The following is a 17,629-nucleotide window of genomic DNA, read 5'->3' as shown; positions in this document are numbered from 1 at the left end:
AGACTATCTACACCAATATATAAAGAGGGAAGATTTGATTGTGTGATAAATAAATAAATAATTCTTTCACTGTTTTAAAGCTACATTATCTGTGCTAAACATGGGCTATGTTTTATCCGGGTACGGGAAGAAGTTTCATCGGGACGTTGTCGGGTGAAGCCGCGTGGAACAGTTAGTTTATGGTATACCATGAGATATTTTTTTCTTAATAGAGTGTGTATTTTTTTTTCACCCATCCTTGAAATGAGCGCTATAGGTATAGCTTAACCTGTCATATTTATAATTTGTAGTAGGTTTTAGGAATTTTATTTTAACTGTACTTAATGTACCCATTTGGAACTTAAATGACGGGCACGTTTTATTTTATATAAATATTTGTAATATTTTGTAAATATAACATGTTTAATTTTCTTATTTATTTGCTAGAAAAATTCTTTCAGTGTTAAAAAATAGGACATTTGTTAAGAACTTTTTGTTGGTTCGCGAGTTAAACCGTTGCTGCTTACGGAAGCTAAAGTAGTTAATGAATATATTTTACTTCTATTGTTAAAAGTATTTTGGTATGAAAACTACATACAAACTGTGAGAAAAATCATGGTTGTCATTATTTTTATTCCGTATATTTATTAAAATTTCAATTTGAAATATTTTGCAATCATGTTTATTGTTCATGCTATTACAAATAAATACACTTCACTACGATTATTGTATTTAATTAATTCGTTAAATAAACACTTATTTGATTGACATTTTGCTTTTGTTTTATTTCTCCTTCGATCTAACGCTGGTAATGCTTGAAAATAGAAATAAATAATCAGTACCTACCTTAAAGTTGAAAAAACGCTAGAAAAACACGCTTCTATAATGTAGTTCATAACAAATCCAAACGCAGCTATTATACTGTATACCACAATGAAGCTCTAATTCATATCTTCCGGCTCCATCATCAGATCAGTTCGAAAGTACCATATTATTGTATTGTCATCAGAAATTCAGAACTATACACAGCTGCCAAATATGCGCTGCTTTCCTACAGGTCAATTTTTCCAAAACCCCTCTATACCTTCACGAAAATGCCAAATATTGAAAAATGCACATACGTAGGTTTTATAATTGAAATAAAAATACCGTTTTCATTTATAGCATTCTTATATTTATTATTTATTTATTTGATACATAAATCTGTGCTTTTAGCTGTATACAAAATCTTTTTACACGATAGCTTTATAAACTTGTATGTATTTTTGATATATTACTCATTATTTTATACTTAAAGTACCTATACTGCGGACTAAACAGTCGGGCGACAGTTGAATCAATGGTTAGCATTTTTTTTAAAGAAAATCTTGATTCAGATCAAAGTTTTAGTCGGTCTTCTTCTTCTGCCTGCCCTGTTCCCAATTTTATTTATAGCCGGCGCAATATGTCATCCTCTTCCATTTTCCCCTGTCACTCGTCATACTGACACTCACTCCCTTCCTACTCATGTCATCTTTCAGGCAATCCATCCATCTTTTCTTAGGTCTTCCTCTTTCTCTCCATCCATCTACATTCATATTTAGCACACACTTTGTTGCATGCGTATCATCCCTCCTCATTACATGCTCATACCATGACAAGTTTTCAGTTGGTCTGATACCGGCTAAATACCTGATCTTTGTTATTTGCATACTACATATCATCAACTGTCGGTCGACTGTTTAGTATGCGGTGTATGATTACTCAAATTATACATTGTCATTATGATATTAGATACATCGTTCATAAAAAAAACATAATTCAATAAATAATAGGACCTTTTCTCATCTGAAGATTTCTCGTCAAATAACATTTTGCGCTGCTAATGTTATTAATAAATTATTATTAATTTAGATATAACTAAGTAATAATTTAAGCCAATTGACATTACGGCGTCAAATCTAAAACATAAGTATTATCTACAGAATATTTAATAATAATTTGAACTTATAAAATGTGAAATCTTTAGGATCAACCTGTCACGTATTCAAACTAACAGTGAGTTGCACCATTTAACTATAACGATAACCGAACCATTTTCATTTGTCAAATCGCCGATGTGAGCAATGCGCGGCAAGTATACGGCTGGTTATGGTTTGGTTATCGTTATAGTTAAATGGTGCAATTCACCCTGACTATATTAACAGGTTCTGTTCTGTTAGGTATTTTGCATTTAAACCCTACTGGTTAACGCGAAAGTGTGTAAGAATGTATAGATGTGCTCATGTATGTTTGTTACACTTTAACGCAATAACTACCTACTGTATGAATTTGGTGAAACTTGCTGACATATCAGAATGACATATGGGCTACATTTTAACCATGTATGAAAAATATTTCACTTAGGACGCAGATGAAACCGCGGGCGGAAGCTAGTGTTTGGTAATTTTGAACACTGATGCGATTCCCATTAAATAAATATAGGCCAGTTAAAGTCGAGTACAAGATATTAATATTTTTTAAGTAAGTACTTGGTACAATTCTTTAATGAAATTAGGTAAATAATTGCTGAGAACATATTTTGCTAAGTTTCGATATGTGTGTGCTAAACATGCAGATATTGAATTGACCTAAATGACATGTTACAAAATGTTTCTTATAACATTTTACAGTCGTAATGGACAATTAATGTTATAAATATTGTATTTACAAATGATGACTTAGTATTTTTTCACGTGTTTGTGACAACATTTTTATGAAATTGAAATTACTTTTCGAAACCCATGGAAAGATAAGACATACCAAAAAACCTTTTTTGTGAAAAGACTAGGGCTGGTAACCTTATTAGGTATTTGTAGGCCAAATAGGGTTTCCAGAAAGTGCCTCAGACCCCCGTATATATGTAATATTAGTCCTCCGACTTCACCCAGTCGATAAAAAGGCGTTATTAAAGGCAGAATGTGAAAGTGCAAGATGTATGAATGTATTTTAATGCGGTTGCTTCAACAGTAATTTTGAAAATGTGATATTTGTGCTGATTTCAAAAATGTGCCAATATGGCCTACTCGCTTCCTTTAGGTTAGGTAATACATTATTTTTTATTTATTCATTTATATAAATCGCAGAAAACAATTCTTCATTCTTAAACAAATACACCAAAGTATTAATGCCTTAAAAAAGTATAAATAAGTTACTTAATTTATTTTCATTCATAATCCGGCGTAACTTAAAATATAACTATGCTTAACTACCAGTAAGTTTCACCATTTAACTATAACGATAACCGAACTATTTTCAGGGACCCAATTCTCCTAATTTTACTTAAGCGACATACGATTCACATCCGACTGAGATCCAATCCCGACTCAATTACGATTGAAGCGTATGTGGCATTCCGCTATTTTTTCTTTTAAATAAACGTTTTTATCCGTTTCTGTGATTCAATTATAAATCATATTGTCTGCAAATGATTTACGATTGCAATATGATTGTAGAGCAAACTACCGTATAGACCAGTGGTTCTTAACCGGTGGTCCGCGGACCACTGGTGGTCCCTGGAGGCATTCCAAGTGGTCCGCTTTGCTTCGCAACTTTGCTATACGTTATCTAACTTAATTTTTATCGACTTATAATTGCGAGCGGGGGTTTTCGCATGGACGTATATCGGGTGTGTCGTCGTACCTAGTCCCCCCCATTCATGAAAATGTATGTTTGGGCCACATTTTCCGTAATTTTGGTTTTGAGTCTTAAAAAATAATTAAAGTTTCGCGCTCGCTTCGCTCGCGTATTCAGAAATTGTATGCCCTTATTTTTGCATTTGTCAACAAACAAAAAGTTAAGTACGTTTGGGCTAAATTTTGCGTAATATTTGGTTGAAGTCCGATAAAAATTTCGCGCTCGCTTCGCTCGCGCATTTGGAAACTACATAGTCAAGTTTTTCTTTATTTGCATTTGCTTACCTACACAACTGCCGACATGCGTTTAGCTTTGAGTAGAACTGACCCAAAAATTCAGTTTTTTTTTTAATAATTAATAAAGAAATGAGTACTAATTTAGGTAAACCGATGAGGTGGTCCCCGGCAAGACAAACTTTAGTCAAAGTGGTCCCTCATGTCAAAAAGGTTAAGAACCACTGGTATAGACCAAATGGCAGTCCAATCGCAAACCAATCGAAGGTTTGGTTATTGGTCTTATATTAGTAGCAGAATGCCCGCTAAGGTTAAAACTGCTATTGCGATTCAATTTTGACATTATTAACTTAGGAGAATCGGGTCCCAGTTGTCAAATCGTCGATGTGAGCAATGCGCGGCAAGTATACGACTGGTTATGGTTTGGTTATCGTTATAGTTAAATGGTGCAACTGACTTAGAAATTATACACATATGTATATCTACGGTAGCGATATATTTATTTATTATATAGTATGTTTTATACTTGAGATCTGTTAGCTAGAAAATAACTTATATGCGTGGTATATAATAGCTAGTATTGGTAAGTTTGTGCGAATATTTTCAGCGTTGTTACAGGCGTCTGCATCGTTGCAACTTTGTAGGCAACCGTGGACGTATCTGAAAATTGAAAAAAAATATATACATATATATTGGTTAAGCTTTTTCTCAAGATGTTGGGGTCGACTTTCAGTATAATAACTAGATTAGATACCTGAGAGATAATCTATAACTTTTGGTTTCACAGGGATAGTAATGCTAGACAGAAATTACAAGCAGCCTTTATTTGGCAAATAGCATTAACTATCAAATAACATATTGATATTTTATTGGTAACCAATGTAACCGGGCCTAAATGTTCGGAAAGATATTTAGTGTTCATTCCGCGAGACATTATAGGCTCCGTTCAGACAGACCGGCTCGGAGATGAGAGCAAATTCTTAACACCTTGAAAATTGAGTACTTAGTATTTGTAGTAAGGTTTATTTTTGCATGCGCACTGCTTTTGTCACTAAGAATGCTCGAAGGCGCTCGGTGTAAAATAATAAGAGGAGCCGACCGGCTCCGATCGTGTACTTTTCTTGACGTTTGGCTCCGTTTGCATGCTCTTTAATGCTCGCGCAGCTGATCGGCTCCGGTCTGTGTGAAAAGAAAAATGCGCGCCGATACTCTCCGAGCCGGTCTGTTTGAATGGACCCTAAATCGAGGCATGGATGCAGGATGAAATCCTACCTACTCTCTTCCAATTTTTTGTCACCCACATCACACTTTTTGTAGAACAGATAATCTGGCCGATTTTATGTAGGACTATCTGAGTAGGATCTTCTGTTCAACGTATGTAGGACGCGACGTGTGCTTATTGTGTTCTATTTTTCTCCTACAAAAAATCGGTCACCGATTACACTGGTCAACAACATTTAAAAAAAAACGCGTTTTTGGTACATTAGGAGGGGTATATCTCTAAATCCCGACGTGCTAGTGCAACTTTATGTTCTAGATTTCGATTACGTATCAAATATTCTACAAGAAATTGTATATTTCCCCGTTGCACCAAAACAATTATAATGATTTGTAGACCAGTGTTATCTGATGTGGGCGGACAGCTTCACCATATACATATACACACATATTTACCTGTCATCATAATAGAATCGTCCGCAATGTGACATCCTTATGATCTCGGTGTCGGTGGTCGCCGTGCCGGAGTCTAACCCGCAGCCGCGGACTGTTATCGTCTCGCCGGTGTCATCTGAAACGATACAAAGGCATTACATATTTCAATACCTATACAAGGGCATTATTACATTTTTGAAGCTTATTCAGCTTATCTGCGATAGGCTGATGATGATGATGATTCAAAGTAAAGTACAACATCTATGAATTGTACAATGTACATTATCAAACATGGTATAGTTGATAGTTCTTTCCAAACGTTTTGTCGTCACTTAACATTGCGCAAGTCTCTGCGCGCTAACTTTTTTAGGTATCAGTGGGACACAATACGAGTACTTATTAAGAATTTCGTTGTGGAAAGACATTGAGTTGTTTTTTCGAGGGCTTTAAAAAACTAACCAACTGAGACGAAAGAATAAAGCCCATTTTCCTCGAAAACATAAACGTTATTTTTTCGTTTACATGAATGTGAAAAATTATAAGAATATAGTAAACGTAAGAAAAAGTAAAGTTGACGTTTATGATGTCGGTGGACTTGGGCTTAAGTAGTAGGTATGCAGATAGGTAGGTTCCTGCAGACTACTTTTATCTACATGCTCGATCTTTTTTAATTCTTAACTTAATTTATACTAGGTAACTCTTAACTTAATTTATACTATCGGCCAGTTTCTTCATCAAAAGTTAACTAAAGTAAAAGTAACGGTCAAATACGTTTTTTCAAGGCTAAAGTGACAGCAAAACTAATAGAGAAATTGAATTTGACCGTTACTTTTACTTTAGACATTACTTTGACTTTTACTTTGGCTTTAACTTTTGATGAAGAAACTGGCTGTAAGTATAATCAAAAGTTCCCTCACCAAAAACCCCAGCGATTTTAATACAAGAAGTAGCGGGGAACAGGCCGTCCCTCCCCTTCCGTCCCCCCATGCAGGGCGACTCCAGCATCTGAAGACTGTGGTTGTTGTGAAACGGATCGTCGCACGCCGGGAACCGACCGTTCATTGAGACGCATTTGAAGCAGTCTATGGCGTTGCCTGTAACAAATTGAAAAGGTTATGTCAAATTGAAAGGTTTTCTTTCTTAAATAATCTAGGTTCATTATAGTTATAATGTAATGTAAGACACCTTTTCACACACGGTCGGTTAGCCCCATGGTAAGTTATTAATTAACTTGTGTTATGGGTGCTAACACAACTGATAAACTACATATAGCTACACATATACATATTCATAAATTCATATTGTAACACCCAGACCACGGCCAACAAGCATGCTCATCACACAAATGTCGACCGAACAGGGAATCGAACCCGGGACCTGTGCTTCGGCAGTCTGGCATGGTGACCATTGCGCCATTGAGGTCGTCTGTTATCGTTATCGGCACGAATCTTGAGCTCTGACCTTCACCTGCGCAGAAGTAATTTATTGGGTCCCTTTTGTGGTATGCAGTGAGGCGCGAGGGCGGGCTAAAGCGGTGATTGGCCCGCAGTGCATCGCGTCATAGCCGTCACTCGGGATTGGTTCTTTGCTAATAAATCACGTCTGTAGGTCTGAGCTCAAGATTCGTGCCGATAACTATAATAAAGTTAAGAATTAGACAGAGTTGGTCGTTTGTTAAGTCGACAACCTCAAGAAATACTAGTCCTATTTGAAAAATTCTTTCAGTGTTAGATGTAAAAGCCCATTTATCGAGATAGGTTTTTTATACGGCTGCGCGATGCACGTTGGCGGAAGCTAGTAATAAAAGTAGGAGAGCAATTTTTCTAAAATATGGTATGTGCCTAGCCTTTTTCTAAAATATGTTAGGATCGGCTTACAGACTAATCAGGATGCAGCTGAGTACCAGTGTGCCACATGGGGCAACTACCACCTCAACCCAGTTACCCGGGCAACCCTCATCACCAAATATCCTTTCCTGCATCATCATTAAAACTTTCGAATTAATTTTACTCCGTTGCTATATAATAAGAAACTACAGCCAAACAAAGAACCTCCTCCTTTTTGAAACTGGCTTAAAAAGAAAAAATATTTATTTTCTCTACCTTGTAAACGTCAAAACTGAAAAGTTGATGTTTTGCAGATATAACTACACATTAATCACTAATAAAATATTAATGTATGTGGGTAGTTTGTTTGTAAATAATACCTACAAAAGAGAGCGGGTAATGTTGCCAGAGAAAACGGTTTTACCCGACTTAAAAAGAAAGGGAGGTTTCCTGTATCTATATAAACCTATGTACTTGTGGCTTACTTTAATGCGAAAGTAATTGTATAATATTAATCTGCTTATCTGTATTTTATTTATTTAATGCTTCTGCACATTTCGTACAAGGCGGACTTAACGCCATAAGCGTTTTCTGCCAGTCTACCTTTGGGTGGTGGAGAAATAGCTGTGGTAGGTGCAAAGATTTTGATAAAACTCTCCATAATTATCGCACCGATTTAAATGGGTACCCAGATAGTCTAAACCCTGAGAGAGCAGATCTACTTTTTGTATGTGTGCTGAAAGTTAAATGAGTGAAACCGCGGGGAATAGTTACCAAATTACCTTTACAGAGTCGACGCGCTCCGAGGGCAGAAATGATTGGCACTAAGATATTTTTAGTTTTACGACGCAATTGACATAAATATGAATATATATATGCACTCCATTGATTAATTATTTACTCTATAGCTATAAAAATGAAGGCCAAAAGATATGATGACCTAGTGAGTAGGTAGATCCCCAACCTCATTTTTTGGGGGAAATCATCAAATGACTCCTACCGCTGTGGGTGCAGCGTGAGGGAGTGTCAGACTCTAACGGACTAAACCCACCATGTTCCTTCTTAAGACCTTTATGTACCAGGGCCGCGGTAACTCTTTCGTACAATTCCGCAGCCCTGGCAGGCTCTACTTAAGGACCAATCTCTCAAGTTTAATATAAGTGTGTGTTAGATTCCAAGTCAGGCAAGTACCAATGCAACTTTTCTAAGTTTGTATGTACTTTCTAAGTATATCTTGGACACCAATGACTGATTAAAAGGTGCTGCTTTGCGTGACTTTGCGTGTGGTCTGACTTTTCGTAGGACAGGGGCTCGATTCTGTTACGTTAATAATGTCAAAATTGAATCGCAATAGCAGTTCTAACTTTAGCGGGCATTCTGCTATCAAGACCAATTGTATTCCAACGACATTCCATTGGTTGGGATTGATCCGCCATTTGGTCTATAGGTACGGCAGTTTGCTCTACAATCATATTGCAATCGTAAATCATTTGCAGACAATATGATTCATTATTGAATCACAGAGAATGCCACATAAGCTTCAATCGTAATTGAGTCGTGATTGGATCTCAGTCGGATGTGAATCGTATGTCGCTTAAGCAAAATTTGCAGAATCGCGCCCGACAATCGGTCAGATTTTTTGTAGTCACTTTCTACTATGACTATGTTTTCTATTTTTCTCCTACAAAATATTGGTCACCGATTTATCGGACGTGGCCGGACAGCCTTATGGTAGAATTTTGTCATAAATATAGATAGCTTACCTGTGGGTGACCAGCATAGTGTAATAAAAATGGCTATCAAAATATTATTTCGGTTGCATTCCAGAATCTTCTCCATTATTCTGAATCTGGAAAAGAAAAAGATTTGTTAAAACATAACTATATTATAAAGGTAGGTACACGCTTTTAACCGGGGGTACGGGAAGAGGTTTCCCCGGGAAGCGAGTAAAGCCGCGTGGAACAGCTAGTTTTATATTAAAGACAAAAAAACTCGGTTACTACCGCACCGATTAGTTTTATTTTTTTCAGTGTTAATTTATCGAGCCCATTTATCGAGAAAGGCTTTCTAGCTAGGCGAAGGGTACCGTGGAGAATATAGTTTCCTAAGGATACCAGTGAGTGAACTTTGAGAATTTACTGTGAGCTACAAATTAATTTATACATATTTATAATATTTTTTAGCAATCTAGTAAAAAAGTCGTGGTGGCCTAGTGGGCAAAGAACCAACCTCTCGAGTATGAGGGCGCGGGTTCGAATCCAGGTCAGGCAAGTACCAATGCAACTTTTCTAAGTTTGTATGTACTTTCTAAGTATATCTTAGGCACCAATGGCTGATAAAAAGGTGAAGGAAAACATCTTGAGGAAACCTGGACTACATAGTCTGAAATCACCAACCCGCATTGAGCAAGCGTGGTGATTAATGCTCAATCCTTCTCCGTGTGAGAGGAGGCCTGTGCCCAGCAGTGGGACGATAAAAAGGCTGTAACTAACTAACTAACTAGTAAAAAAGTACATACAGCGGCTGAAGGCCACATATAACTTTTTTTAAGCAACATTCGATACCATAGACAACCCGCTAATGGACAGCGGCATCGACAATAGACTTTTAAATGGCGGTCAGACAGCTTCGTAAACACATTACCGAACATTAAACAACTAAATTATTGATTAATGTTTTACTTATAACGTTTCGTGGAATATCTACAAGCCCACGCAAAATTTTGAAAGCAACGGAATCTATTGATCGATCACAAGATAGTGAAACACATAACTCTTCTTAACGCAGTTGGGTGAAAATTAATGACTTAATCAAACATGAATAAATATTTTTTCTTTATGATTTATATAACGGATTTAGGTATGATGATGATGGCGTCCACGGCCGATTTCGGCCACGACGGCTGTTCTCATTTAAGGAGATCAGCCAGCTGCGCAGGACATATTATAGTGCACGAGCATTTGCTTGGACACAGGTGCACTCACTATTCCTTCACTCTCATAGCGCGATGGGACGACAATCCGGATTTAGGTATAGAAGTAGACCAAAGAAACGACAGGTGGGTATTGTGAATAGATAGACTTAGGTACTGTGGATTTCAATAACGGATCTATCAATACTCAATCTTTATTGGAATTCGTTTCGCGTTAAGTATCCATTGATTTGCAATTGGCTGAAGATTGGATTCTTACATTATCTTCGTACAAATTGTGTCGCGTACGTCGTCATACGTAATGAATGCGTAAGAAATCGTTTCTATTTTGATTAAAAGTGCAAATTGGAAGCCAGCCGAATGCAACTGCCGAAAGCACGCGCATTGACTGTATGCAATCACTATGCAATACAAAACTTGCCTTTTAACGGCCGTGCCTAATAATCTATTTATCTGAAGATTTGCTATAGATAGAATTTTGACTGTGTTGAGGAGGTCAGATAGGCAGTGGCTCCTTGTAAAACACTGGTACTGAACTGCATCCGGTTAGACTGGAGGCCGACCCCAATATAGTTGGGAAAAAGGCTCGGGAGATGATGATGATGATGAGATAGAATTTTGAAATTAGCCCCTTACAAGTAATGTTAAATTCCTATCTCTAGCTAGTAGATAAGCAAAATAATAATTAGATAAAACAATAGATAGGATATTGGGAGCGGCCGTAAACCTATCATACGTAGCTATTCAACCACGTGGAATCTTACGATATTTTACGAATCCATCTGCCAATTTAGGGGTCCTTTCAGATTCGAACTATTTGGCTCACGAAAATGTGCGAAGATTCAATGTAAAAGAATCAAAAATTCGTTAAAGTTCATTGCGTTCAGCGCGGTCGATTCTGATATTACTTACGCGGTTCAAAGTCCGTACTACTTCTAATATACAAAAGTAATTCTTGATTCTTGAAATATCAAACCGAACTACCTAATAAAATCAAGTAGGTACTTCTATGTAAATCCATAACTTCATTGCCAAATAGTACAGAAACTAGAACTGTTGGATAAAACCCAAATAACTAGATTTCAACTGAAATAACAGAGTAAGGAAAGAGCGGAGATACCATAAGGCAGGTAGGTCTGGCGCCTTCTTGTAGGTCAAATACACACGGTGCTGCGGGATTGTTCGCGCGAGTTACCGCGGCCCTGCTACATAAAAGGCCTACGACGGAACACGACGGTGTTTAGTCAGTAAGAGTCTGACACTCCATCACCGCGCGTAACCCACAGCGGGAGGGGGCATTTGATGATATTTGATGTCATTAAAAAAAATACATACGGTGGATATGAACAAAACGCTCAGTTACAAGTAAACTAACGAAGGATTTAGGTGCCTTAAGACATCTGTCAACGCATGCAATGAGGAGGGATGATACGCATGCAACAAAGTGTGTACTAAGTATGAATGTAGATGGATGGAGAGGAAGAGGAAGACCTAAGAAAAGATGGATAGATTGCCTGAAAGATGACATGAATAGGAAGGGAGTGAGTGACAGGGGAAAATGGAAGAAGATGACATATTGCGCCGACCCCAAATAAAATTGGGAACAGGGCAGGAGGAAGAAGAGACATCTGTCAACGATTTTTGGGCTTATTAAAAAGGGCGGAGTTAGTAACGTTCCTCGTCCCCCTCGCACCCGCATGTTGTCGCGCTACTTTCTTAGGAGATTTTCCGTTATGACATCTCCGCTAGTCATTTCGCTCTCCATGAAAATTCGAAGTAGTAAAATGTTTATTCCTATCAACGTCAGTTCATGTTATTTTGAAACACGGCATCTCTTTGAAATCTAGTATGTATCACTTTTGAAGAATATCTTGTAAGTATTACAAGCGATTATGAATCATTCATCACTGTATTTTCTGGAATCAAATGTATGGGAATCTATGCTAATATTATATTGGTGAAGAGGTTTGTTTGTTTGAACGCGGTAATCTCAGGAAGTACTGATCTGATTTGTAAAATTATTTTAGTGTTAGATAGGCAATTTTATTTATCGATGTAGGCTGTAAGCAGTTTAGACTACTTTTATCCGAGTTCACGGAAAAGTTTCACTGTTGAGAAGCTACGCGCTATCCTCGAGTAGGTAATACAGAAATTAGCTACCCTAAAGACTCCGAAACTACAGGGGCACGATTCTGCTATTTTACTTAAGCGACATACGATTCACATCCGACTGAGATCCAACCACGACTCAATTAGGATTGAAGTGTATGTGGCATTCCGCTATTTTTCTTTTAAATAAACGTTTTTATCTGTTTTTGTGATTCAATAATGAATCATATTGTCTGCAAATGATTTACGATTTCAATGTGATTGTAGACCAAATGACAGACCAATCGCAAACCAATCGAATGTCATTGGGATACGATTGGTCTTATATTAGTAGCTAAATGCCCGATATGGTTAAATCTGCTATTCAATTTCTATACAATTTTTACATTATTAACTTAGCAGAATCGGGCCCCAGAACCAATTTGATAAGTTATTTCACAGTTGGAAAGCTACTGCAGGGACGAAGTAGGTACCTTCTAGACGCGGGTTTTAAAAACAAAAACTTTAATTTATCGTTTATTTTTTTGTAATATTTCAAAAATATCGGATAGGTACTTAGAAACACATGTTCACACATGACGTAGATAACCCTATATGTGATTCTGTTGACCTTTAGAAGTTCCACAGAATACGATAACTTGACAAGTGATAGTATATCTACCTAATTAGTGATTCTATACTTCATCTCTCGAGCCTTTTCTCAACTATGTTGGGGTCGGCTTTCAGTCTAACCGGGTGCAGCTGAGTACCAGTGCTTTACAAGGAGAGACTGCCTATATGACTTCCTCAACCCTGTTACCATGGCAACCAGATAACTGTGATTAGTAAAACTGGTTGTTAGACTTTCTGGTTTTTGATTACCCGTAACGACTGCCAAAGATGTTCAAATGACAGCCGGGACCTGCAGTTTAACGTGTTACGTGTGTGAAACGTGTAACCGAAACACGGAGGAACTCGTCATGATAAGATAGTCACCCATCCAATGACCGACCGCGCAGAGCGTTGCTTAACCTCACGACTGATCGACCCGTGCGGCTGTTACTTGAATCATGTAAAATTAGAATTGTTCTTAAAATACTTTATTTAATAAAAAGTATAATTCATCTACTATGGGTGTCTCAATTGTGCCACGAGCTCCTAGCACAGACAATCAAATTCTAATTGAGAACCTTCTTTTTCTAAATCGGTTAAAATCATGAATTTAACCGTCAAATCCGTAGCGGACCCCAATCGGGGTCTGAACATCAATGTCACCGTAAGCTCGGTTGAGACCCCAATTGGGGTCTAAGAATCAGTCAAACACTTTCCTAATTATTTACGCTCATATTTATTTTGTTTCCAATCAAACCACATTTGTGAGTACTAAATAAAATAACTAAATAAATTTAAATTATTTTTACGCATTCAAACCTTTCATATTTAGCATCCCGTTAGAAATATACCTTTTTAAAATCCAATCGTAATTACCGGGAATTCTGATCGAACTCGCCATGTTTGTTTACATTAGTTGTTTTTTTAAATTTGAAGACGCATAGACAAGATGGCGACGGTGATAGAAGTTTTGCATCGAATGATCCGAATCGTTAAAATAAAGAATCGATTTAATAATTTTATATTATTTGATATTATAATATTACTAAATTGCACTTTTGTATACTTACCATAATCTGAAAATAAATTAGGAAAAGTAAAATGACTTAATTTATTTTGAAAAAAATGCTAGAAAATCAGTGGTAGAAAATACGTTGTAGACGGAATAAAAAAAATGTTCGGTTTTTAGAGTTTCTGAAGACGGCAAATGAAGACTTATTTATTTCTTCGGGTGTTTTATGTGCAGGATTCCTGTAGACCTGCCAAACTTAATGGCGATTCGTTACTTCCAACTTTTTAACTGAGCGGCAAAGCAATTTGACGAGAGCCGTAGTTAGGTGTAGTTATCGCAAAATTTTATGACGAGTTTATTGTTTGAAAGGGCAAATAGTTCGCTGTTCATCGAAAGCTGGTCCAAGATGGAAAGATGGCCGCCGCCGACTTATTTTTAACCGACTTCCCAAAAAGCGGAGGTTCTCAATTCGACCGTTTTTTTTGTATGTTTGTTACGCGATTACTCAGCCATTTATTTATCGACTTTGATGATTCTTTTTTTGTTTGATAGCGTATACTTCCGAGGTGGTCCCATTATCATCAGGTCAGGATCTGATGATGGAACCTTGAGAAATCGAGGGCGACTTTCGAAAGTTGCAGAAAGACATAGGTTGAAATCTTATCACTCAGGTGTTTGCCTGGTAGCACTATTTAACAGTGAAGGCTTTGAGCTGACCTGATGATGGAGAGCAGTGAAGGTCGAGGGAACTCGACAACTGAATATTTAAACTTTCTCGTGTTTGTGCTTATATTATTCGTATTTACGAGGCCTCTGCAACAGTGAAGGAGATGGAGACGAGAGAAGTTCGGTTGTCGAGTTCCCTCGATCTTCTCTGGTCTCCATCATCAGGTCAGCTCCAAACCTTTACTGTTTCATAGTGTTATCAGACATACATCTGAGTGTCAAGTTATAACCTTAGCTATGCTTACAATTTTCGAGAGTTGCCCTCGATTTCTCAAGGTTTCCATCATCAGATCCTGGACCTAATAACAAATATTACCCTTTCGACCAAAAACAAACATCCAAATTGAGAACCACCTCCTTTTTGGGATTCGGTAAAAAATATTTGGTGACTTTAAAATCAATCAATTATTATTATTGTTTCTCATCATCAAATAAGTAGATACATTACTTTGGTAGTTACAAATTGCATTATATTTCAGAACACCAGGCTTACCCTCCGCCGAAACAAAAATCTTAGAATTGTTGAGAAATAATATAAGAATAAATTAAAATTCCGTAATAGGTAATAAAAATTCAATTAAAGTTAAAAATTATTACGAATGACGCAACACCAAAATAAATATAAAAATTTAATGCTAAAAACTTTCATAAAACTGAAATATCTTTTTTCTTAACAACAAAAACAAATTGAACCTATAATTTAAAATTAATAAATAAAATTGAAGTAAGTTGCTATTAAAAAATAGGTATATAAAAAATTGGTATTCGATTATTTATAATAAATATCCGATTTAGGTATCGAATGCACACCGCTGATTAAAAAAAATAAAAATACTCCATTCCAAACTCTACTTCTTTTTGATCTTGTAAATTGTTCATTTTTATTGTGTATTTTATGTGCTGATTTTTTAGTTATTGAACATAAATAAGTGCACGAAATGTATTGCAACGGATTGAAAATGTTATAAATATGACGTTTGTGTTGTGTTTGAGAAAGTGATGCGATTATTTATTGGTAAGTTTTCACCAAATTTGAAATGCCTAACTTTTCGATAGACTTAAAAACACCGTAATTATTATCTTTTTCTGAATTAACTGACTCCATTCGACCTTTGCACGTTGTTGTCAAATAAGTGAGCTCTAAAGTTATAGTTAAAATACTTCTGATCAGGCATTACGGACTTAGAATTAATGTGTTGAAAGTTAGTACAAATTTTTGACATCCATGTCGCGATTCAAAATTCCCGCCGAATCAACGGTAAAGTCATATGTCAAAATCTTGTCGAGCAGAGGGGTTAAACCTAAGCTCTTGATTTTACGAGCTCCGTAATATACCTCGTTACCTAGATTTTTGGAAGAAGGAATATTTATTTGTTATTCAATCTACTTTTGAATAAGTTTATTGTAGGTAATATAATATTTTATGTAATGAACTCAAATGTTTAAATTATCTCATAATATACGCAACTAGCCGTCTTACACGGTTTCACTCGCGTCCCGTACCGGAATAAAATATAATTCAAATCGGTTCAGTATTTTCGGATCTTTTAGGCATAAACAAATAATGATTCCACTTTATTATAATACTAGCGACCCGCTCCGGCTTCGCACGGGATAACAGTAGGTACTTCCCTACTATTTAATGTATGTTATTATACACATATAAACATTCCTCTTTAATCACTCTACCTACTAAAAAAAAACTCATAAAAATCCGTTGCGTAGTTTTTAAGATTTAAGCGTACAAGGGGACATACTTAGGGACAGAAAAAGCGACTTTGTTTTATACTACCTATGTAGTGAAGTAAGAATTTAATATACCTAGTAAGAATGGACTAAGCTTCCGCTAGCAATCAACTTACGTCTTGTAAAACTACTCCGCGCACACGGATAAAAAAGAGCTCACCACCTATCCCTGATAACTTCGCTATATAACACTGATATATAATTTTACAAATAGGTCCAGTAGTTCTTGAGATTTACGCGTTCCACCAAAAAAATATAGGTATAGTATTAGGACCTATAGATTATTTAATCGTAGGTATCTTAAATTCTAAAAGGATACCAATCTTTCAGAATCTATTTAAAAATTTTATCGAGTCCTGTAAGCTACCAATACTTAGTTAATACCTGTATTCATTTGTATAGAACACTTAAATTATATAATAACGTAAACCAAACGTATTTCAAGAGTAAATAAATATGATTTACTCAACAAACAGCAAATATACTCCAATGTTTATGGTACAGAGCTTTTAATAAGCTAAACTTACCAAAATAGTAACTATATACGCAGCGCAATCAATAACACTCTTTCGTAAAAATCCTATTGAAATCAAAAAGTAATATTTAAAATTAGTGCCATTTTAATAGTAGGAAAGCTTGTACTTAAAAATTAATGTTAATTTTGGTACAAAAACACGTTTTTTCGTGTCTAATTTGCGTTTAGTTGGTTTAGGAACGACCGGGACGCGAGTTTCCTATCTGTACGCGTTATTGACTGATTTTCAGCACTGAAAACGGTGTTACTAGGTCAAATTATTTTGTTGTATTTGGTGGAAAAATTATGGGGTAAAAAATATTTCTTTTATGATAGTATTTTGAATGGATTAATATTTGAAATGTTTTTTGTAGGTACGACTATTTTGTTTTTTAATGTAGATATTTTTTAATAAATAAATAAAGTTTGCAAAGATTCATGGTAGCAATCAAACATTCTTTGTAAACGAATATCTAATGTCAAAATGCGTTCCATTCTTGTTTATGAAAATAAAGGTATCTTTAGCATACTCATTTTTTATCTTTTTTTTTAATGTGAATTTATTAAAATGAAACATTGAGAACCCGCCTTTAGATTTCATTGAAACTAACGTAATAATAAGAAGGTACCTAGTGGGAGTCATAAGTTCCCAGT

General features: G+C 36.1%; 1 protein-coding gene across 1 annotated transcript; it reads right to left on the bottom strand.

Annotated features, from left to right (window-relative positions):
- Positions 1 to 1,132: 1,132 nt before the first annotated feature.
- LOC110382465 (uncharacterized) lies at positions 1,133 to 17,225 on the bottom strand. The gene is made up of 5 exons (XM_064042994.1): positions 16,989 to 17,225; positions 9,109 to 9,194; positions 6,437 to 6,613; positions 5,541 to 5,655; positions 1,133 to 4,526 (listed from the first exon to the last, which is right to left on the bottom strand). The coding sequence occupies exons 2-5, from the start codon at positions 9,182 to 9,184 to the stop codon at positions 4,403 to 4,405; spliced, it is 492 nt and encodes a 163-aa protein (XP_063899064.1). The 5' UTR covers positions 9,185 to 9,194; positions 16,989 to 17,225; the 3' UTR covers positions 1,133 to 4,402.
- Positions 17,226 to 17,629: the final 404 nt, after the last annotated feature.

The sequence above is a fragment of the Helicoverpa armigera genome, chromosome 30 (genome assembly GCF_030705265.1).
Source record: "Helicoverpa armigera isolate CAAS_96S chromosome 30, ASM3070526v1, whole genome shotgun sequence".
Taxonomy (NCBI): Eukaryota; Metazoa; Arthropoda; class Insecta; order Lepidoptera; family Noctuidae; genus Helicoverpa; species Helicoverpa armigera.
Note: the sequence above shows the minus strand (reverse complement) of the source record. Positions and strands in the feature narration are given on the sequence as shown.

Bases quoted from the DNA above. Each gene is read 5' to 3' on its own strand.
- LOC110382465 (XM_064042994.1), bottom strand. From the start codon at position 9,184: ATGGAGAAGATTCTGGAATGCAACCGAAATAATATTTTGATAGCCATT. The intron at 6,614-9,108 runs GTAAGCTATCTA...AATTTGTTACAG, and splicing joins ACTATGCTGGTCACCCACAG to GCAACGCCATAGACTGCTTC. The intron at 5,656-6,436 runs GTGAGGGAACTT...GTATCGTTTCAG, and splicing joins TAAAATCGCTGGGGTTTTTG to ATGACACCGGCGAGACGATA.